Genomic DNA, 23,483 nt, shown 5'->3' with positions numbered 1-23,483 from the left:
ACAATATAACTTGCAGATATTAGCTTTGCACAACATTATAAGACTACAAAGTCTTTCAGTTTTCCTGCACTGTAATGACAGTAAGAAAGGTCTTCACACTGGTAAGATTATATTCTTCAAAATTATATATATATATATATATATATATATATATATATATATATATATAATTTTTTATTTTCCCACCAAAAGGCATCTATACCGCTGGCTTTTCTGGAACACTGAACAACACTTGAAGATATGTTGAAACTCAACTCTACCAGAGACAAGCAATGTTTAAGTAGAATAAGGATTTCTCTTGTTTTTTTTTTCATTTATAAGAGAGTTTATGATGTCACTGGAGTTATTTAGAGAGATGAATGACAAATGTAAAGAAAATCAGGTTTTTATTTGAAGTAAAACCAACCATTTTAAAACTACTCAAGGATATTGTGTTGTTTTGTGTTGATTTTATTTATTTATTCAGCTATTCATAGCCCCAAATGAAATAAACAGTTAGTCTAAAAATACTGGCAGGTGATGTCCGTGTGTGCATGTATGGAGTGTGAGTACATCACAGTGTAAAAACACTCATTCCAATTATGGCTACAATCTGCATTGCATCACATGGCAGCAGGAGGTTCTCCTCCATAGTCTTATCAATGGTCAGATATACCCCCACCAAGCTTGTCCTTCACACACTGCATGTGTCCCTGGCCTGAGGTGATAGAGCACTGCTGGGCAGGTTTCTGCTGCCTGTTATAACAAACTGCATGTGTAATCTAACCCCCTGTACAGTGACATATGACTGCAACATGTGATGTGTATGCATTATATGACATTCTGTAACAAAGGTGAGGTGTCACAAATGTTTGTAATTGATTTCAAAAGGTAAAAAAACAACTTTCATAAAAATAAATTTAGATTCCTGAAATAGTTGCCATTCAGACACACCGCTGTATGCATTGGAACTCCTGACACATGAATAACTTCTTCCTACATTCTCATGACAGAAACCCCACACACTTTCTATTCCCTTTCAACCCTTCACATTTTCCCCTTCTTCTTTTTCTTTTATCTCCATCTCTTCCCCCCCCCAACCACCTATCTTCTCCTCACACACTCTCTTGTGCGCGGCGGTACTCAAACACGCTTCCTCGCTCCACAAAGGTCTCGTTGAGCCGCCTGCGCTTGGAAGGCAGAGTTCCGTTGCCATCGTCCTCCTCCTCCTTCCCATAGCCCCCTCCTCCTGGAGTGTATAGACTGAACATATCCTGCGGACACAAACAAAATGGACATTACATACAGAAACACCTGAGGCAGACATGCATGAGACGCAATAAAATACTTAATAAAATACTTCCCAAACATCCACCAAGAAAATATAAAAAGCTCTTCAGCGTGTGTGCACCAAAGTCTATAACTAATGGGTGAATATATTTTATGGAAAAAGGACCATGACAGTCAGATGTCCTTAATGAATTAACATGAGAGAATAGCCCCAAACATTTTACATATTAAGTATAAGTAAGTATATAAGTATATATACTATTTTGATCCCGTGAGGGAAATTTGGTCTCTGCATTTATCCCAATCCGTGAATTAGTGAAACACACTCAGCACACAGTGAACACACAGTGAGGTGAAGCACACACTAATCCCGGCGCAGTGAGCTGCCTGCAACAACAGCGGTGCTCGGGGAGAAGTGAGGGGTTAGGTGCCTTGCTCAAGGGCACTTCAGCCGTGCCTACTGGTCGGGGTTCGAACCGGCAACCCTCCGGTAACAAGTCCAAGCGCTAACCAGTAGGCCACGGCTGCCCCCATAAACATTATACACTAACTACACAGTCACAGTCTTACAGTTCAAGACTATCCTAGTTTTGCATGTTTAAGTTTAAGATTCCTGTTTAAGACATGAACAAGTCCAAGCCTGTCCTCACCCCAGGCTCCAGGCTGACTGTGGTCTTGGCCCCCAGGTTTAGAACTCTCCCATCAGCCCGGTGAAGTAGATTCAGACCTGCTTCTCCACTCTCACCTCCTGAAAGAGCATGAGAAACAGATGCAAGAAAGAGATAGTAAATGTAGTTTCACTAAGATAAAAATAATTAATTATCACTGAAAGGCTATGGCCAGGATGACTACCATTCAGTCCGTATGGCCGTGTAGACCGTCTCTCTGTCAAAACGGACAGGACCACTTTCTCCCGGAACAGAAGTTTCCGAATCACCCCGTCACCCCCACGATAATGCCCTACACCTCCTGAGCCAGGCCGTAGTGAGAACTGCTCCAAGATCACAGGGTATCTAAGAAACGGGTAAGAGTGAAGAGAGTGTAGATTAGAGATTGTTAATCTTGGATGCGTATCTATTTGCCATGTACTGTATTCCAAGCATTCTCTATGTAAATGTATGTCTAAATGTTCTGCTTTGGCAATGAAAAAATATTTGTCATGCTAATAAAGCTCACTTGAATTGAATTGAATTGAATTGAATTGAATTGAATTGAATTGAATTGATAGGAACGGAAAGGGTCGCAAGGAAAAGATAAATAGGTGCACAGGGCCAAAACATTGACAAACTGGTGAACTGAAATGAATGATGTGGAGTTTAAAATACACTGGGCCAACACATAATGTATTAAGGCAGTTTTTACTGGGGAGCTGTGGCACAAGTGGCTGTTGGCATCCATACTAAAACTGGGTCCTAGTGCCCACAGGGGATCCGAGTTCCAATCCAACCTGCGGCCTTTTCCCTATTCCATCCCATCTCTCTTTCTCCCACTTACTTCCTGTCACTTTTCACCGTCCTATCTGAATCTGAATAAAAACGAAAAGGTCCAAAAATATACTTTAACAAAAGTCAGTATTTACTAAATAAACACACCTCTTCTCCAGAATTTCTGGATCAGTGATGCGCGTGTTGGTCATGTGACTGTGGACCCCACTTCGCCCATTCCAACCAGGGCCTGCACCAGCACCCCCGGCAACGGTCTCATAGTAACCACTCGTCTCACTCCCAAAGGACACGTTGTTCATGCAGCCCTGCCAAGCAGAGAAATGGATGAGAAACAGAAGGCAGAGATGATAGACATGCATAGCATACACTTATACATAGTTTGACTCACCTGGGAGGCTGCACAAACTTCAAATGCATGGAAGATGACATCTACAACCCTCTGTGATGTCAGCACGTTCCCCCCCACCACAGCTGCATTCTGGGACGGCTGGAGGATGGAGCCGAGGGGAATGATCACTTTGATTGGCGCAAGGCAGCCCTAAAACAGAGAGATACCGAGGGTCATATCTTATCTCAGATAACACAACTATGCCATCAGCTGAGAGGCATATCTCATTTGTGCTTTAGAATGTGTCAAATAGTGTTTCAAAGACCTGGTTTACAGTGTGTGTGTGTGTGTGTGTGTGTGTACCTGGTTGAGTGGGATGTCTTGGCCCACCATACAGCGCAGGCAGTATATGAGTGCTGATAAAGTGATGGCACGAGGAGCATTACAGTTCCCCCACACTTCTGGCCCCGTGCCTGTGAAATCAAACACTGCACTGCCCTGCACAGAAACAGACACAGAAACAGCTTGTATTATTATTCCTCATCAAGTCAAGATTACTGAATTGAGAGAGAGAGAGAGAAAGAGAGAGAGAGAGAGGAGAGGAGGGGGAGGGCAAAGAAAAAAGACAGCTATAGGAGGACAGTCACAGGGAGATGAGAGACACCAGGGGTCTCATGACTCCCTTACCTCCTGCTCGTTGATCTGCACTCGCAGCCTGATCGGTGTTCCATCGTCCATGTGGTCCTCTGATTCCACTTCCAGGGAGCCCGTCTGTTGCCGGCGACGACGTGCAAATTCTTTCAGCATGTCTCTTACAGCCAACTCTGCATTGCTCTAGAATGAATGAATGAATGAATAAATGAATATGTGTGTGTGTTTAATTCGTATCATCAATATTGGGTCCATAGGTTGATTATCTCTTACAGCCAAACAAATACTGCTTTGACAGTGAATTCACCTGAATGTAGCCCATGTATGCTTGAACTACAGCCAGCCTGTAGCTCCCAATCAACTCGCTCACAAGGTGACTCCCCCTCTGATTGGCTGCTACCTGTGCCCGCAGGTCTGACAGGTTGTCGTGGAGATTGCGAGTCCCGGAGCATCCTGGGTATTGTGCTGGAGCCATGAGGGCCTCTGTGACAGCTGTAGGAGAAGAGTAGGGAGAAGGTGGTCTAGGCTGATGACTGGATAACTTTCATTTAGTTAGAAGAACCAACTTGGCCAGTTCCCCCAGTTAATCAGCAGCTGATATACGGAAAGCTCTAACCTCATTCCCCCAGTTAATCAGCAGCTGATATACGGAAAGCTCTAACCTCATTCCCCCAGTTAATCAGCAGCTGATATACGGAAAGCTCTAACCTCATTCCCCCAGTTGTGCAAGGAAGAGTCCACTAGGCAGAGATATCTGAGGACTATGGCTTTGAGACATCCAAATAATTTAGATGTGTGTGTTCAGAATTAAAAAAAAAAAAAATTTATCCAGCATTTATCCAGTCTATGACAAGCCAGTTCAAACATGAGCGAAGCCTTCCTTGCATCTTGCTTACAGAGATTTGTGTTTCTCAATGCGTTTCTCCATCCATTCTGCATAGTGTATATTTACAATTTCTCTCAGAGCCAGCCCCAACAGTCACAACTGACCTTGTTCCTGGAAAACGCCTCCGGTGACCAGCTTGAAGGAGGTGAAGACGGCCCCCTCTTCCTGCAGAGATTTGGAGTGAGGGGGCATGGAGCCTGGAGTGATGCCGCCGATGTCAGCATGGTGCCCCCTGCTGGCCACAAAAAACACAGGTCCACTCACACCACGCCAGAACACCTACAGGAGATAGAGACTGTAAGTCCTTGCGTGGGCAAATGAGTGACAGAGAGTGAGTGAGTGAGTGAGTGAGTGAGAGAGAGAGAGAGACAGAGTTAGTGAGTGAGTGTTCAAGAGAAAGAAAGATAGAGAGTAATAGAGAGAAACAGAGTGTGTGAGAACAGTGTAGATAGATAGATAGATAGATAGATAGATAGATAGATAGATAGATAGATAGATAGATAGATAGATAGATAGATAGATAGATAGATAGATAGATAGATAGATAGATAGATAGATAGATAGATAGATAGATAGATAGATAGATAGATAGATAGATAGATAGATAGATAGATAGATAGATAGATAGATAGATAGATAGATAGATAGATAGATAGATAGATAGATAGATAGATAGATAGATAGATAGATAGATAGATAGATAGATAGATAGATAGATAGATAGATAGATAGATAGATAGATAGATAGATAGATAGATAGATAGATAGATAGATAGATAGATAGATAGATAGATAGATAGATAGATAGATAGATAGATAGATAGATAGATAGATAGATAGATAGATAGATAGATAGATAGATAGATAGATAGATAGATAGATAGATAGATAGATAGATAGATAGATAGATAGATAGATAGATAGATAGATAGATAGATAGATAGATAGATAGATAGATAGATAGATAGATAGATAGATAGATAGATAGATAGATAGATAGATAGATAGATAGATAGATAGATAGATAGATAGATAGATAGATAGATAGATAGATAGATAGATAGATAGATAGATAGATAGATAGATAGATAGATAGATAGATAGATAGATAGATAGATAGATAGATAGATAGATAGATAGATAGATAGATAGATAGATAGATAGATAGATAGATAGATAGATAGATAGATAGATAGATAGATAGATAGATAGATAGATAGATAGATAGATAGATAGATAGATAGATAGATAGATAGATAGATAGATAGATAGATAGATAGATACTTTATTGATCCCCAGGGGAAATTCAAGGTCTCAGCAGCATACATACAACACAAACACATTCTTTAACAGCAGAAAGAAAACAGTATCCACATAGTGGTGATTAATAAATCAGAGGCGCTTGCAATGACTTAGGCAGGGACTGAGCCTGTGATTCTCTGTGCATAGTAAGGTATGGTAAGGTGCTCTAAGGTGCTCTGTGTGAATGAGTGTCATGGTGGTAGTGCAATGGTGATAGTGGTCATGGTGATAGTGCAAATGAGTAAGTCAACAGTGCAACAATGCAGAAATAAAGTAAAGTAAAGTCTATATATCTATATATTTAACTATTTAAGAAAATGTATAAGTGTGGCCACAGTTCTGCTGTGGCATGGAGGGGGGGGGTTATGCATGTGCTAATGTGCTAATATAGCACACAAACAGTGAGGCATAAAGACAGTGGTACAAGTGGCTAGTGGACAGACAGTACCAAACATGGAGGGGGTGAAGAGGCAGACAGACTATGCAGAGAAGTCTATCTCTCCTCTTCCCTTAAGTGAGGCATTGAACAGTTCAATGGCCCTGGGGACAAATTACTTTCTCAGTCTGTCAGTTGTGCAAGGCAGTGAGCGAAGTCTCCAGCTGATCAGGCTCTTCTGCTTAACAATAGTGCTGTGGGGTGGGTGACACTCATTGTCCAAGATGTTGATCAGTTTGTTCAGATATAACTGAAGCACATGAAGCGGAAACAGGAAACAGAGAGGGAAGTGCTTAGAGTTAATGGCTAGCTGTAGCGTAACCTGAAGAGGCAGAGGAGAGGAGAGCCAGAGGAAAAGACGGGGAAAAGACAGGGATTTGGCTATATGGATGGGTCCAATACAGCACACTGGCTGGAGTGCAGAACGCTCACTCACTGGTGTAATTACAGTAAGGTCCGGCAGGTGGCTTCCTCCAGCACACGGGTGATTACTCAAAATCACATCACCCTCCTTTAAAGTGTTCCCAAGTGCTTTGAGCTGTGATAGAAGGTTGAGAGAGAAAGAGAGAGAGATAGATAGAGAGAGAGAGCGAGAGAGAGCAGGAGAGAGAGAGAGAGAGAAAAGCAGGTCAATTGCATTTTCATATGAAGATGGACCTGTCTGTCAACAAAAATTAGGGATGTAAGTGTGCCATGTTTAACAGGTTCTGTGTTAGAGTAGGAATGTCTAGCATGCATACCAGATAGTATTTCACCAGGAGTTTATAGACCCTTTCAACAATAAAAACAAAAACAATGCTTGAACGTTCTATTTGGTTCCCAATCTACTTCCTCTGCATTAAGATAACATATGGAATGTTAAAACGGAAGCCTTGTGGGGCCAACTATGTAAGGGATAATGTATAGAACGCCGGTCATTATGGGGAAAATAAGTCCCGAGAGGGCGAACCGGACCCCGACGCGCCAGCGGAGGGGTCTTGTTTCGCCCTGAAGGGGCTTATTTTCCCATAATGACCAGAGTTTTATACATTATCCCGCTTATTATACGGCTACTTGCCAAAACGAAAAAATAAACTCCATAATGTCTCTTTACACTTATTTGTTACCGTTTCGTCGTGGCTTTTGCTGAGAAGCAAATAGTTCGCAACACACGCTGAACTTGAATCAAACATTCTTTAGAACACAGCTGATCAACCGTCTGCTTTCACTTTTGAATGAAGTTCCAAGCACAAACTCCGTTGCCATTGACAGCGGTCATTCTTGTTTTCAGAGGTCCTTTCCCAAGAAATAATGACCGCTAGAACTTTCGGAAATCCCATTCTACTTGCATTGTGAAGAGCTGTATAATAAGATGCTGATAATGGAACTCTATTGAAAGGGTCTATATACTATCTTATATACTGTATACTGTTTATATAAGTCAAGTAGTCACGTAACTTTTATTTATATATTGCATTTTTGTATGCAGAGTGCAACCCAAAGAGCTCCACATACAAAGCATTGACACACAAGAAGACAAAAGATGCCGGATGGAGCAGCGTAGTCGCCAGCGTCTTTGTAATTTGTTAATTACAAAAATAACAAATGATAGGCCTACACAAGACAAAAGATGCCGAATGGAGCGGCGTAGTCAAGACACACAACTCTCTCGCGGACAGCCACATAGCCTGCAGGTTTTTCTTCTGAGCTCTAATCAGGTTTTACAGCTGACCTTCCAAACCTAATCATCCATCTCTTAGGCAGGGCACTGGCCTGTCCAGTGGTTCGCCAGAGTAATGAGACCTGTGCCAGCACTGCTGAGCTAAATAAGCAGCCATAGGATGGATGGATGGATGGATGGATGGATGGATGGAGGGATTGGATGGATTGGATGGATAGATGGATAGATGGATAGATGGATAGATGGATAGATAGATAGATAGATACTTTATTGATCCTGCATGACTTTGCCTTTGACACTATTAAGGTTACATTTGTATTTTACATTTACATTTATTCGCTTTGTTATACATATGACATACGGTATGTAGCTAAGTCACTTGTTGTCAAAAGTGACTTACATATGTCAACTAGGCTGACAAGGTATTACAAGGTTGTCCACGGAGCAACTTGGGGTAAAGTGCATTGCTCAAGGGGACAACAGTGCAAGCCAGGAATTGAACCGACAACTTTCAGGCTACTGCATGCTATCCCAGCTCATTAAGCTCTACACTGCCACTGCCCCTACATAGAAGGTGTACTGACTAGTATCCCCTGTTACTGTGCTGATGAATGCAGTGGGTACACAGCAGGGGCGGAGTGGGGCACTAAAATCCACCGGGAAAATTCTGACGGCACCGGCGCCCCTCCCATCATCATTGGATAAACCAGAAACACATTCCCCATTCCCAGGAGGCTTTGCTTCATTCTAGCCTAGGCCTGCGTTAATTTAAGAACAAACAAACAAATTAAATTGTCATTTTTTTTTTATTTGTGACCATGAAAGTTCTGTAACGCCTGAATAAGAAAAAAATGAATTAAGATAAAAAATTAAGGCTAGCCTTCACAAAAATCAGCATGGGAGAGATGAGTGTGCAGGGTAACCATGAATGACATATAGACAGTGAGCGAGTGGTATAAATATTGGTTGGACTTCTTAGACCTCCGAAGTGTAAGTCTCGAAGATTTTAGCTAATATTCTGTAGGCCTATGTGTTTCTCATGTACATGCACAGCAGCGTTAAAAGCTCTATGGGCCGGCCCATCGGGAAAACTCCCGACCGTCCCGATTGCCACTCCGCCCCTGGTACACAGTGGATGAGAGGAAAACTACAACACCCTTATTATCACAGTCACGCAGGAGGAGAGGGGAAAAACATGGATGCTCACCTGGTACTGCACCGTCTCCTGCATGGCCCCCAGGTGCACAGGGATGTGGGGAGCGTTGGACACCAGCCCTCCGTCAGGGCCGAACACAGCGCAGGAGAAGTCCAGGCGCTCCTTTATGTTAGTGGAAATGGAGGTCCTCTGGAGAACACGGCCCATTTGCTCTGTGGGTGTGTGTGTGTGTGTGTGTGTGTGTGTGTGTGTGTGGGTGTGTGTGTGTGTGTCACGTCAAAAATTGATGGAGAAAAGAGAAATGGTTTAGATTAGAATACAGTATATCTCAAGTATATCTGTAGGTTTTCAACCTACAGTCTACTGCTTTTATCCAGATTGCATGTCACCGTAGGCTACATCTCTCTGCCACATTAGCCCCTAATACCTCTCAGCTGTCCCCTTTCACTCTAATCTACATTCATTTCTATTCCTCTACTCCAATACTCTTCACCGCTCTCCTCTCCCTCCCTCCCTCCCTCCTCCCTCCCCCAGTGTCGCACCTGCAATGCTCATGAAGCGGTGAGAGAAGATGGACAGCTGGATTGCGTTGAGCTCGGTGCCCAGTGTGCACTGGGAGTCTGTCCCCACGCCGATGCACACATCACCTTTCTCCGTCAGCTGTGCTGTGCAGCCGGGCTCCACCAGAATGGTGCTAAGACAAATCAACAGAGGCTTTTACATCCTTTACACACAATCAATTAAATGTCAAGTTGGGGACATACACACAGGCCAAACATGGACATACACACAGAGACATCATACCTATTCTTGTCAATGATGATGGCAGGACCCTGGAGGCTATGCTCACATGATAGCTCCTCCCACAGGTACACATTGGTATCCAAGCAGCCGTCCTCAAAGTAACACTTGGTGACCTTAGTAACAGAAGAAGATGAGCAATTTCTTGCTGAGACATGCGTTATTAAAGAGGCCACTTCCTGCACCTGGGCCCTCTTTCTGATGACTTACTCGTGAAGTCTTTTGGGTGCATAATTTAAACAGCCCATGCGCTTATAAATAGGTAAGGGTCCAGCAAAAAAGAACGCCAAATTGTTTGGTGCCCTTTGGAGTACCGCATGTCACTAAATCTTATACACAGAAGCTGTTATCACACTCAAGGGGAAGTTGATTGGCTGTACCGTTGTGGGTTTGGCAGGAGCACAGTCTGATTTAGCATGAATCACTGATTTAATGCCCGATGTGCCTGACCCTCTGATCCGGATGTCATCAACCATGATGGGTCGATCAGGAATGGTAAAACCAAACTCTTTCAGGTATCTTTTCAAAAGAAAGAGAGTGAGAAAAAAAAACAGGTGAAGAAGGGTGAGACACGTAGATCCTGCAGATAGTCTTTCATGTCCCCAGGGGATAATCATTTTCATACAGCACTCCATGCTCCAAAGCTCATAATGTGGGCACAGCACCACATATAACACAGACGTAACACCTGACAGCAAACATAACATGGGACATATCAGGTACTCAGGTACTTCAAAGCATGTCATGAATCCAACAGCAGGCACTCATAGAGGCTACAGGTTACATGTTTACTTTGGCACAAATGCGCATACACCTCAGTTGAGTGTGTGTGTGTGTACTTGCGTGTGTGTGTGTGCGTGTGTGTGTGCACAGTTGACCTCAGTTGACCTCACCTTTTGGTGAATGCAGAGCGGAAGTCTCCAGCGCGACAGGACTGAGAGTTGCCTGGGTAACCAGTGGCCGTTACCATAAGAGCGCAATCAGTTTTCTCATAGCGCAGGTGAAGGAATACTTCAGTCTTGATCTGAGCGCTAATGGAGGGTGAGAAAGACAAAAAAAGGATAGAGTGAGACAAAAGGAGTTAGAGATGGAGGGATTGAAAGGGAAAAAGGGAGATTTTCCAGTTAGATTAATTTCCATGTATGGCTTTTGCATTCTGTGCTTCTGTGAGGTGGTAGCTGATCTGTGGCCATCCAGGCTAAAGTGACCCCTGACCTGCTGAAGCCTCTGGTCCGGAGCGTGTCCTGGCAGCGCTGGGACAGCGCGTCCACCCGGCGGTCGAGCTCGGTGAAGGAGCGCGGCTCATACTGCAGGGAGCATGGCTCCTGCACCTCCTCCACCACGTCGGCCAGAGCTAACCCATAGGCAGACAACACCCCACTGTACCTGAGGGAGGGGAAGAGAGGGACAGAGGGACCAAGGAAGAAAGAGAAGAGAGACAGAAAAGAAGAGGCCATATTTTCTATTCTTTCTCTTCAAAATATTTCAATGTTAACAGTATTTTAATAACACAAGGTACAGTATGTGTTGTGCTAAGGAAGCACATTCCTAATGAGTTCTAAGGAGGATGAAGAGAGAGAAACAGACTGACAGACAGGCATAGTGCAAGACATATGAGGGGGACAAAATGTTCTAGGCCAGCTGTGTTCTGCCATCAGGCTTATAAATCATGGAGCAGAAGTACAGTAGGAATATGTAGGCCATATGTATTAATAAGACCCGTTAGAATGGTCTGTTCACCACCGTTAGCCCGGTCTGTTCACCACTGTTAGCCCGGTCTGTTCACCACAGGCACAGTCTACACGCAAATACAGACATACACACTGTGTTCACAGGAAGATGTACATGTACATGTGTGTGCTGGCACAGAGAACACAGGCACTTAGACACACACACACACACACACACTCACACACACACACACACACACACACACACACACACACACACACACACACACACACACACACACACACACACACACACACACACACACACACACACACACAATAGGAAATGCTGTCTTGCTGGCTGTAAGATCTACCATAATTTCCCGACTATTAACCAAGGTTACACATTGATTTTGCAAAATTTCTTCAGCCGTTAGGTTAATACACAGGGACCAGCAATGTTTGGGAATTTCTTTTCTTCATTCTTCGTTATAATTAAAGCATGATCTGATTCTAATTCATTGGGATATTGGGCACTGTGATTAATACACAAATGCAGTTTATACATGATTTTTTTGTTTTCCATTTGCATAAAACATTGTCCTGCAGTTTATACACAATGCGGTTAATACACAGGAAATTACTGTAATCTTAAATTGTAAGATTAACAGTGGGAAATACTTGTGAATGAAGACAGTCTTCATGCCCAGGGCACGTGCAATAGCACATGCATGTTGGCCACCGGCCCCTCCAAAGCAGGCCAACACATGCTTGGATGTGTCATGGCCCTTTGCCTGGAAACAAAGCGGTAGTCATTACTAACGGAAGTCCTCATCCCACAACATGGTTATCCCACTGATAACAAATGGCACAATATGCATCCTCCATTTTAAGGAATTTTATCACCTCCTCCAAGGAGGTTATGTTTTTTCGGTGCAGTTTGTTTGTTTGTAAACAAGATTATGCTACAACGACCAAGCCGATTTTATCCTCTATTAAAGCATCATTCCATTATTAAAGCATCATCACCCCATTACCTGTGTGAGGGCTCTGATTGGACGACACATGGCCTCATTGGCCACACGGATGAAACCCATGGCAACCTCCTCTACACTCATTTCGGTTTTGCCACCCCGTGCTGCACCGCTGCTTTTGGGCAGGCCGAGACCGTTGGCGCTGTTCTTTGCTTGACCTGACAGGAAGTGGTTAATCTCCTCTGTGAGCTGGCGGAAGTGGCGCATGGTCTCCTCGCTGGAGAGCGGCTCATTCTCGCTGGGGCCGAAGATGCGTGGGAAAAAAGCGGGCAGGAGCCTCCCGAGCGCCAGGTTGGCATCCGTGACAGTAAGAGGGCCACCTATAAAAGAACGCCACATATTTGTTGTGGAACTGACAGTAATTGCATGGGAATATGTATGGAAAAGGCGACTCTCTCTGACCACAACGTCTATGACATGTGATATACAACATACTTCAGCTATTGCATAATGTCAGTGAAAAAGAAGAAAGAACAAAGAGGAAACCAATCATTTAAAGAATGAGAGAAACAATGATAAAAGAAAAGGAAAAAAACTGAAATAAAGAAGAAAAGTCAAAGAGAAAGAGGCATTTGTAAAGAAAACGACACACAAAACAGGGGTAGATCTGAAGAGGTTCTCTCACCCTTTCTGTAGCAGGCTGGCCCCGGGTGTGCTCCGGCTGACTCAGGTCCCACCACAAACAAGCCGGACCTAACCCAGAGGAACGCATCCGAAATACATCAAGAAATGAAACACTTTATCGATTTCATTCTCTGAGAGAACCAGTGTGCATGTTACATGCTACCTGATACAAACACAATGATTGTTGTTAATGTATAGACCATAGGGTTATATAAACATCTTTGAATGCATGCACTGTGAATGATTACACCACAGTCTTGAATCCAAACGCTCTTCATTTTAGGCACTGGTCTTCTAGATTAGAGGTCTTTATTGTCCACTAATTGTCTTTCAAAAGTGTGATGTAGTGGATGAAAAGGATCCTGGACTATCTTTAGGGCTTTCCTCTTAGTGCGTGTTGTGTACAGTTCCACCAGCTGCCTCTGGGGGTTCAGTATGATTTTACTGGCCATATTTATAATTTTTGTTAGTTTACTTTTGCTTCTAGCCCCTAGATTCCCATACCAGCATGAGATGTTGTATGAGATGACACTTTCCAGCAGCTTCTAGCTATCTGTATGCGCTAACCGAGCCACACAATACTACCAAAAGTAACTATTCAGATTTTATGACTTTATGACAATTGCCGAACTTCAAACAGCAAATAAAGTCAGTCTTGGTTTTGTGACACATTTTGGACAGCATCTTAGCCCTGATAGACTTTACAGTCATAACCAGTGTATCTGCTGTACAGTGGTAAAAACCAATCCATACAGTGCCTATAAAAAAGTATTCACCCTCTTGGATATTTTCCCGTTTTATTGCTATTATAAATGGAATCATGGCAATTTGGCTTTCTTGACAAGAATTTGCACAAAAAAACCCTTCTTTAATGTCAAGGTGAAAACTGACTTCTACAATACATTTTATAGCGACTGTAATAAGCAGTGCAGTGTGTTTAAAGCCATCAGTTGAGCCAAATGCATTTCTTGTCACAGAAACAACATATTTTATGTAACATTTAACAGAAAAGATTTAGGTGTAATTCTGGTTATTTGTAAGAGCTGTAGCCTACGTTTTTAAAGGATCTAACCCTGTAAAACACACACAGCTACACTTCTGTAAAAGTAGCATATTGCATAGCTGGCTCAAACAGCTTTGAGGTCAAAGGGTTGTCTTTAACTGGGAACACATTCCCTGATACAGTGCTTGTATAGCGCCTCAGGACAGGGTCGCGTATGGGGAACTGTGAAAGGCTGCTGGGCTAAGCCAAAGTCCTTTTAGGCAAGTCCCTCCACTCGGCGGTCATATTGCAACGCTTTTTGGGTACTCATCGGGCATCCTATTTAGCAGAAATGCGCGTGCGCAAGGCTTCACGACACCAATCTTGCTCCAGTGGCGAGTTCACAACACATGATTGGAAAATGTCTTCATAACACAACATATGATTGGTTCAATGTATTCACATCACACCACATGATTGGCTCAATCGGCCATATTGGCATTACAAACTAGCCCCATGCATTTCTATGGAGGATTTTTTGAGTGCTGTGTCTCCTCATTAGAAAGGCTGCTGGGCTAAGCGTGGGAGAGGATTCTAACCTGAAGAAGAGGCGAGAGCCCCCGCCAGCCGCCACCGTGTTGATGTCCAGCTGCGGGGCCTGCAGCGTGACCCCTGCCGTGGTCGCCTCGAACACGTGCTCGTACTGACCAGCATAGCGGCTCACATCTGTGGAGGTCCCTTTTGGGAAGGTTGACGAAAGGTCAAAGGTGAACGAAAGGTTGATGAAAGGAAAGGTGAGTGAAGCAAAGCACCTAAAAGAATTCATTATCTCTTGATTAGAGTTAGTTGGTCTTTGTTGACATGCTTTATTGTGCACCTCTGGCATACACTGTGCATTGTTGTGTACTGTTATATGAGAGACTGTGTGAGGGCTCATGTGCACTCAGGTGAGCTAGCTGGCTGAACAAAGTCAACATTGCTTGATACATATCAGCCCAATTCATGCTCTTCCATAATCTCAGTCATTCAGTTATCCGTCCATCTCAAGTCCTCACTATACTCACCCTCACTATTCTTACTATATTCACCCTCCCTCTTGCACATCATTTGCTACATGATTTGTCAACCTCACCTCCACACCGTGTCTAACACATATCTCCTTCCCTCTCTACTGAGACTGTGGACTGAGCTCCACCCTGGCCCCATTTCCTTCCCCTTTATTGTCCTCTCATCTTAGTAACTCACCTCTCCTCCCCTACTGGGCAAACAACAAACAACACAAATACATTCCTACACACACACACACACACACACACACACACACACACACACACACACACACACACACACACACACACACACACACACACACACACTTCTTCTCCCGAACATGCACAAAAACACAATCATCTTCTTAGCACAACGGCACTTTATACATCCATCTCATCTTGGCTGCTGATTGTTCTCTGATCTCCTTACCCCCCATGTCGAAGCCGATGACGGGCTTGTTCTCTGTGGAGCTGTAGGAGGTAATGGCGTAGCCCACCACGCCGCCCGCTGGCCCCGACAGCACGGCCCGCGAGCCGCAGAACTGTTCCATCGGGGTCAGCCCCCCGTCTGACTGCATGAACAGCACATCCACATCCTGAGCCAGAGAAAGAGGGGAGAGGGGGGGGACATGGCATGACAAGTCAAGTCAAGTCAAGTCACGTTTATTTATAAAGCACTTTAAAAACAACAACAACAGCTGACCAAAGTGCTGGACAGGCAAGTTAGTACGACTTGGTAGACAACAACAAAAACAACAAAAAAAAGACAACAAAAAGTAAGGATAACATTTTTTACAGGCAGACAAACAAATAAATAAATAAACAAGACAATCAGACTGCGTCAAACGCCAGGGCATAAAAATGTTTTTTTAGGTGAGATTTAAAAACACTCAAGGAAGGAGCCAGGTGTATATGTAGGGGCAGCTCGTTCCAGAGCTTTGGTGCAATCACCGCAAAAAGACAAGACATGGTGGGGTGAAGAAGTAAAGGCATGAAAGACAAAGAAAGAAAGAAAGAAAGAAAGAAAGAAGAGAGGAGCAGAAGGACAGCGATGAAAAAAGATAATGTATGGGCATGCTGCAAGAACAGGGACATTTCACCAGATTTGCAAATTATTCAAATGAAAATGTCAAATCCAGTTTTGGTCCTCATGTCAGTCCAACCAGACAAACAGGGCAACACAGATTGGAGCCTCACCTTCAGGCCTCCTTTGAACCCAGAGGTGAAGCCACGCAGATACTGGCGGATTTTGGGCGTGAGGTAGGCATCTGCACAGACTGTGTAGCCTCTGGGCACAGCTCGTATCATGGGCATCACTTCACTGGACAGTGACACCTGTGTGAATCCCAGTTTCCGTGCCAACGACCCCACAGCCTTCTCATGGGCAGACCACCTGAAACACATAAAAACAGCCAAGTTTGATTTAGGGATGAATTGGTTGATGATGAGGTCTCATTTCAGCAGTATTAAATCCTAGGCAACATAAAGAAGAAAGGTTTAGGAGATCACAATAAAATAAGAGTAAGATCTGCATTGATCCTCAAACTGAGTTGTCACAACAATGTATTGACATTGTATAGACATAGATATTTAAATTCAATTGATTGTCACTTGTTATAGATGCATATTTTACCCAAGTAGTCAGCACTCCAACATTCACTGGACACATACTGTATAACTGTGTTAATATTATTCGGAATGCATAGATAACCTCAGGAGCTGCGGAGAACTGGGGCCTTCTGAAGGTGCCTTTGATAACAGAGAGATACGAGAGGAGAACTATTCCACTACCAAGTCCAACAACAACCACCCTGAGAAAATACAATACAAGAGGTCAAACCCCAAGCTGCAAAAACAGAGAGAGATCAAAGTGTGTGTGTGTGTGTGTGTGTGTGTGTGTGTGTGTGTGTGTGTGTGTGTGCGCGCATGTGTGTGTGTGTGTGTTGTGTGTTTTGTGTGTGTGTGGTGGGGGGCAGGCAGAAAGAAAGAAAAAGAAGTGAGGGGTGTCAGAGAGACCATTCAGAAAGACCAGTATTTCTTTTGCATTGCTCAGCTGAGTAAAGAAATCCTTTAACCTGTGGCCACACTCACTAAACTAACTCTGTAGAGCGGGAAATCCATTAAAAATGACACCCATAGCTACAGATGCAAAGCATATTGAATTTCCCCCAACCTGCACTTAGAGTACATTCAACTACTGTTTTGCAAAAGCATGTTAAGGAGCAGATAATGTAAATTGAGCAACCACTATACACCATATAAAACTGATTAACTATTTGCATCTCCTCATTCTCCGGAGTACTGAGTGGTGTATGCGCACCATTACATAAACACAGCTGACTCATGCTGAGGTGACTGCATCGCTCTTAACACATGGGCGACAGCTCTGGAGGTCCTATGGAGCCATGCTGAGCCTCTGAGGAATGTGGACTGCTATTTCTCCACAACTATCCCCATGAAACCCACACTATCTGAGAGCTCTACTGGATCCCATAGGTTACTCCATAGACCTTTCATTCGAGGCAACAACAACTGGAAAAGAGCATTCTTTTCAGCAGGACCAGATCATGCGTTCTGTAGTCTGTGATAACATGACAACATGGGCCATGACTCTGCCGTGGTGTGTGTTGCTTAAATGCCAGTGGAGGAGTGTGAAACTGGACTCCTCTTACGTGTAGGAGTGCAGCAGCAGCACAGCCAGGCTGGTGATGCCACGGGACAAAACCCCCCTCAAGTCCCGCTCCACCTGGGGCAGGTCCAGCTCACGCCACACCTCCAGACTGTCCCCGGTGCTTCCTGAGAGAGAGAGAGATAGAGAGAGAGATAGAGAGAGAGAGAGAGAGATATTGGAAAGAGATACGAGATGAAATTCAGGATAATGCTAAGCTAAAGAGCACAGGACCACTAAGCAGTACATGTGGATTTAAACGTTCTGCAGTGATAGAACACAGTAATATTCCCATCAGCTCTCAGCTGCTGGCTTGATTCCATCTTCCATCTTAGTCAGTACCAATACCACCACCAATCCTTCCATGGTATGTCATCCTTATTCACTGACCAAACATTACCCACATCATACCATGAGCTGCCAATAGGCAACTTCAAGGAATGGGTGTCAAGACTTTACTTAGCTTTTTAAGTGTTGCATTTTAAAGGTGTTTGGTGTGCTGTGACTTACCAGTGACGGTGCGTTTTGACTCCTTCCTGGGCAGATGGCAGCCATGTTGTTTGAGGACAACACGCTCATCCACCTCAATCACTTCCTCATACAGCACTTCAGGCACTGACACCTCCTATGGAACAGAATCCACAAACAGGATTTATTCATTAAAGGTGCTCTAAGCAATGTTGGGTAACGTCACTTCTTTCTTCTTCGTTCAAACAAAACAGAGAGCTAGCTCACCCCTCCCTCCTGTGCAATTGAAACTCTCCTGAACGCGCATCTTGTCGTTCAATGGCTCGAAAAGTTTGTTATCTTTCATGGTCCAGGCTGCACCAGGCTGCTTTTGTTGCTGTTTTTAAAGCCTGGGCTGTCTACATAGACCGCATTTTTTTACAGTGTATTCAGGGAACAGGCAACTAGCGGATTTTGAGGCGAAAAATGTTTTAGCTTAGAAACCATGTGACATCGCTTAGAGTATCTTTAATGACACAGACTTTACATCAAAGACTTGTGTTTGGTGACTTTGTTACCATAACATATCATGCTAACACCAATATCAGCTTTTTCAATTAATTTATTTTAATTTTCCCCACTTTACTTTGTACAATTGTCCTCAGAGATAGCAAGGACCTAGTTGTGAATGGATTCTGTGAATAAGTTACACATGCCCTCCAAACACATGAGCTGTGTTGCAATAGTTAGCTTGAAGAATGAAGACTTTGTTTGTCCCTGGGCCCACCTACTCATATATTCGCTGAAAAAGTAAATAGGCTAGTGACAATGGCCCCACATTTTTGAGATACCCCTACCGGAGGTAGAACTAAACCCAACAATGTTTTTCCTCATCTCTAAGGTCTCCCATATATGAAATTGATTCTTAGCTAAAAATATTTTACTGTTAAGATTGTTAAATTAAAAGACAGTGTTATACACCCCAAAACCAAAAAAGAATATAAATATAGCCTGTCCGTATTGGAGTTAAGGCATATAAATTAGTGCAGATCAATCACACAAGCTCTGAGAGCTTTGAAACTTGGCATGTTTATAGTCAGGAAGTTGCTTTACCTACTAGAAAAGACTGGATGTGAATATCTTGATGTATGGAATGAATAGAGACATGTAAACATACACCTAAAATAAGCGGACATGCAAAAAATGAATATCTATGCAGAATGTTTTCATTTACTTTGTACTGTAACTGCTTTACCAGGGATTATCATAGAAACACATATGATGGCTTATGGGAAAGGTGGGGTTGTACTGAATCCAACAATAGCAAATATGTAAATATAGTATGACAAGTTAGGGTGTTCTGTCACTCAATGTATGAGGTGTCCAAAATGAAAGAAAACGGAACACTGGCAAACACTTACTGATGTAGGAAACTGAGCCCTCAGCAGGATAGTTCTTCCCAGCAGCGTGTCCAAAGAGAACACACAGAGCTGCACAGTGGGAATGTAACTAAGACCAGATAACAATCTGATAAGAGCACTATAAAAGATCCAGATTGGGCCATCTATTCTCAACCACTTCTGTGTAACCAATGTAAATAAGTGCAAGTTTTAAGTTACACTTCTTTACAACTATATTTCAAAACTCTATCTTCAGTTACTTAACTATTTGGTCAATACCTTTATATATTGAATGTCACTAAAATATGCACCAGATATGGCAACGTAACTGCCATGATGGATCCTATTTTGTTTCAGTTTGATAAATGGAAAATTCATTAATTCACCCATTCATTCATTCATTTAAATAAACTAGTGGCAGTCTGGTCTTCATGTTTTCACTCTTTGCCAGCTCAAACAGTGTCATGGTTCTGAATCTCTGCTGCTAGTAAAGTAGTTATGGTAGAAAATGTTATTCATGCACAGGATTTATCAATGAGCAACTTGGAACGTGGTCACTGAAAACATTCACTAGTGCCATATCAACGCCTAGTAAGGGAGAGATAATCATTGCCATACAATGCTGTTTTGCGGTGAAGCAGATGTCCATTAGTTGGAAGGGTCAGTGTCAGTACCAGTCTGCAGAGGTTACCACAGAAGGGGAGGGGGACACTCTGATTTATATAATAGGTCTTTGAGTTCACCAGTGTGTTGGCAGCTAAGCTCAGTTTTGGCAGCTCCAAACACTTATGGCACTCTCGTCCACTCTTCTCATCCCTCTCCCGCCCGCTCTCATTTGGTGTGCCTGTCACTCACCAGATCAAACAGCCCTGGTCGGGCCTGTGTGCCGATGTGCAGAAGATCACGGAATCCCCGCGTCACCAGCAGAGCCGTCCTCTCCCCCTGCCTCTCCAGCAGGGCATTGGTCGCCACTGTAGTTCCCATCCTGATCCAGCCAATCAGGGAGGTGTCTACAGGCTGGTCCCTGGGAAAGGCCCGCCTTGTTTCCTGTAAGGCAGGAATGTGCCAGAGAGAAGGAGGAGGGGCAAGAGGTAAGAGGATAAGCACAAGCGTGCACACACACCAAATCTCTGTCACACACACAGACGCAGACACACACAGACACAGAGCACCATCTACCTCTGAATGATTGCTGCCTTGCTCACATCTTTGATACTTACTTGCTCCAGGTTGATTGCTGATGGTGCCACTAATTGTAAAACCAATTTATTCGGTTCACCAACATCTCAGCTTTTAGCACACCCCCTTACACAGTATTCACCATAAAATTCCCATCTCCACACCTTTGATCCTCACCTGTTCCAGAACCCGGCGGATGCCTTCAGTTGGGGCATCTTTGTAGTTCTGCGGGTCGTGAGACAGTAGTTTGAGGACCCTCTCCCTTCCATCGGGCAAGCGGGCAAACACATCTGTGAATGTGCCCCCACGGTCAATGGCAAAGTCGAACTTTCCATGTGTCTCAGCCATCTGGACTAGCAACTCTAACTCAACTGTCTAAGGGGGGTGCAGGACACAGGGGGGACAGGATGCCAAACTTTTGAAATTCTTCTGTGGGCTAGAAGGCTGGAAAGGGAACGAAACACACACACACACAAAATTCATCCAGGTCCATTTAGACATACTCCCTGCCAAAAAGCAGCATTAAATTGACATGTCAAGCATGTGTTTACAAATGTCATACACAGACTGTACAATTTGTACTGGATCAGATGCTATGATAATAGACTACATCAGGGGACAAAGGAAAATGTGCAGCCTTAACACAGCCTTAACTTGATCTTGACCTGATTCATTCATATTTTTCAGATACAAAACATACAAAAATAATACAAAAAAGCGAAACGCTCCTGTTGCCAATTGCTTGCAGCTGCCCTGGAATTCGGATCATCTTCTACTTTATATTTGTTCAAATAATCTATTGCTTCTTGTAGACCGAACTAATTACAGTCACATCATTGAGTACCCTACAATGGGCATAGACTATTACAGAATAGAGGCAATCGGAAGGAACACATCGTGCGTTAAATACCCAGCAAGTGATAGGCTACTAGCGGTTCTAATCGCCGAAAGATCATCGCAGCCGACCCAGTAGGCTAATTCTCAAATATTATATGAAAAACTTTATCTCGATCTCATAAAAGCCTACATACCATTGATTACTTACATTGTACCGCTACTAACACCACCAGAGCAGGTTACAGTTGAACTGCACGTTAGAAAACCGCTGCTCTCCAGACGCCATCGACAACTCCAATTTGCTGAAAACCTTACTCCACCTCCTATTCGGGGGGCGGTGCCTAGCAGGTGCCAAAACACAGCTGAGGCTGGCTGAGGGGAGATTCTTGCACGGGATGAGTGAGAGCTCTATCTGAGCAGAGGTCTCAAACTCCCGGTCCGCGGGCCAAATCCGGCCCAATTCCGGCCCGCGACCTATGTTAAAATAATAATGTAATCCGGCCATTGAGGGTATTTTTAATTGCGACCAACGATACTGATTAAAATAGACGATAGATCTCATTTGTAGCCTACTCTCCTCCAGTATTTGCTAGACATCCAGAGTTTGATTCAAACCCAAAATCGCTGCACAAAGTGTTCAGGAAATAGGCCTAGGTACTTGTAGGCTATTACACGCGATAAACACGAAGACGTGCATTTGTAATGACGCGGAAGCGATGCAGGCCATTGGCCTAGTTTTGCACAAATTGAAGCAGAAATAGGCCTACACAAAACGTTCCCGTGTGATTAAGTCTTGAGTAGGCTTGGGTATCACCTATTCTAATTCTGAAGGAGAATATCCTTTTGGAGATTATCGATCGTCTATTGACAGTGATAGTCACGGTGCGTCTGTGAATGGAGGTGCGTTACCGTGGTAAAGTTGGTTTTATATTGGACGTTGGATATTCGACACATTCGAAAAATCTATTTAGCACTCACTACGAGGGTCGAGTTTGTGTCAAACCAACTTTAATGTGTTTAAACAAGGCCTGCCTATATTACACAAAGCTTCTTTTGTCCAAAAACCCATGTTTTGATTTTATGATTTTTTTATGCTGATAAAAGATTTCAATCTATTATGCGGCTTCACCTTTTGACTTACCATACTAAAACACATCTCCTGAACTCGCCTTACTGCCCTTTCTAGTACACAAAGCTTCTTTTTCCCTAAAACCTACTCCTTGATTTTATACAATTTTTAATGTTAAATGTCTCAAATCTATTATGCGGCTTGCCCTTTTGACCTACCCATGTCAAAACACATCTGGTGAACTCGGATTACTGCTCTATATAGTACACAAAGCTTATTTTTTCCAAAAACTCCCTCTTTGATTTTGTATAATTTTTTTACTGTAATTTTTTTTATACATCTATTATGTGCCATCCCCTTTTGACCCACCCATCTCAAAACACGTCTGCTGCACTCATCTAACTGCCCTACATAGTACACAAAGCTTCTTTTTTCAAAAAACTCCTTCTTTGATTTTATATACATTTTTTTACAGTAAAGAAATTATATAAAATCAAAGAGGGAGTTTTTGGAAAAAAGAAGCTTTGTGTATTATGAAGGGCAGTTAGCTGAGTGTAACAGATGTGTTTTAACATGGGTAGGTTGAAAGT

General features: G+C 43.3%; 1 protein-coding gene across 2 annotated transcripts; it reads right to left on the bottom strand.

Moving 5' to 3' along the window:
* Positions 1–385: 385 nt before the first annotated feature.
* oplah (5-oxoprolinase, ATP-hydrolysing) lies at positions 386–22,700 on the bottom strand. Of its 2 annotated transcripts, none has more exons than XM_076290152.1 (27): positions 22,019–22,700; positions 21,165–21,431; positions 20,664–20,855; positions 18,472–18,586; positions 17,966–18,089; positions 16,491–16,686; positions 15,724–15,889; positions 14,844–14,982; positions 13,264–13,331; positions 12,642–12,958; positions 12,286–12,398; positions 11,150–11,320; positions 10,828–10,965; positions 10,315–10,453; positions 9,938–10,050; positions 9,676–9,827; positions 9,185–9,345; positions 6,754–6,855; positions 4,684–4,858; positions 4,001–4,185; positions 3,730–3,876; positions 3,406–3,540; positions 3,103–3,252; positions 2,862–3,019; positions 2,122–2,282; positions 1,920–2,017; positions 386–1,253 (listed from the first exon to the last, which is right to left on the bottom strand). In XM_076290152.1, the coding sequence occupies exons 2-27, from the start codon at positions 21,333–21,335 to the stop codon at positions 1,095–1,097; spliced, it is 3,945 nt and encodes a 1,314-aa protein (XP_076146267.1). In that variant the 5' UTR covers positions 21,336–21,431; positions 22,019–22,700; the 3' UTR covers positions 386–1,094. The 2 variants fall into 2 exon arrangements, with proteins under 2 accessions (XP_076146267.1, XP_076146266.1); XM_076290151.1 differs by having other exon boundaries at positions 22,033–22,700.
* Positions 22,701–23,483: the final 783 nt, after the last annotated feature.

Source organism: Alosa pseudoharengus, unplaced genomic scaffold, assembly GCF_046254945.1.
Source record: "Alosa pseudoharengus isolate Yale_2024_CS ecotype anadromous, Long Island Sound unplaced genomic scaffold, YU_APseudo_1.1 YU_APseudo_1.1_scf_18, whole genome shotgun sequence".
In the NCBI taxonomy this organism is placed as follows: domain Eukaryota; kingdom Metazoa; phylum Chordata; class Actinopteri; order Clupeiformes; family Clupeidae; genus Alosa; species Alosa pseudoharengus.
Note: the sequence above shows the minus strand (reverse complement) of the source record. Positions and strands in the feature narration are given on the sequence as shown.

What these genes read in the sequence shown, in the direction of transcription:
- oplah (XM_076290152.1), bottom strand. Translation starts at nt 21,335, where the DNA reads ATGGCTGAGACACATGGAAAGTTCGACTTTGCCATTGACCGTGGGGGC. An exon ending in CCAGAAATTCTGGAGAAGAG is followed by an intron (nt 2,283 to 2,861) that starts GTGTGTTTATTT and finishes CCCGTTTCTTAG; the next exon opens with ATACCCTGTGATCTTGGAGC. An exon ending in ACGGCCATACGGACTGAATG is followed by an intron (nt 2,018 to 2,121) that starts GTAGTCATCCTG and finishes ATGCTCTTTCAG; the next exon opens with GAGGTGAGAGTGGAGAAGCA.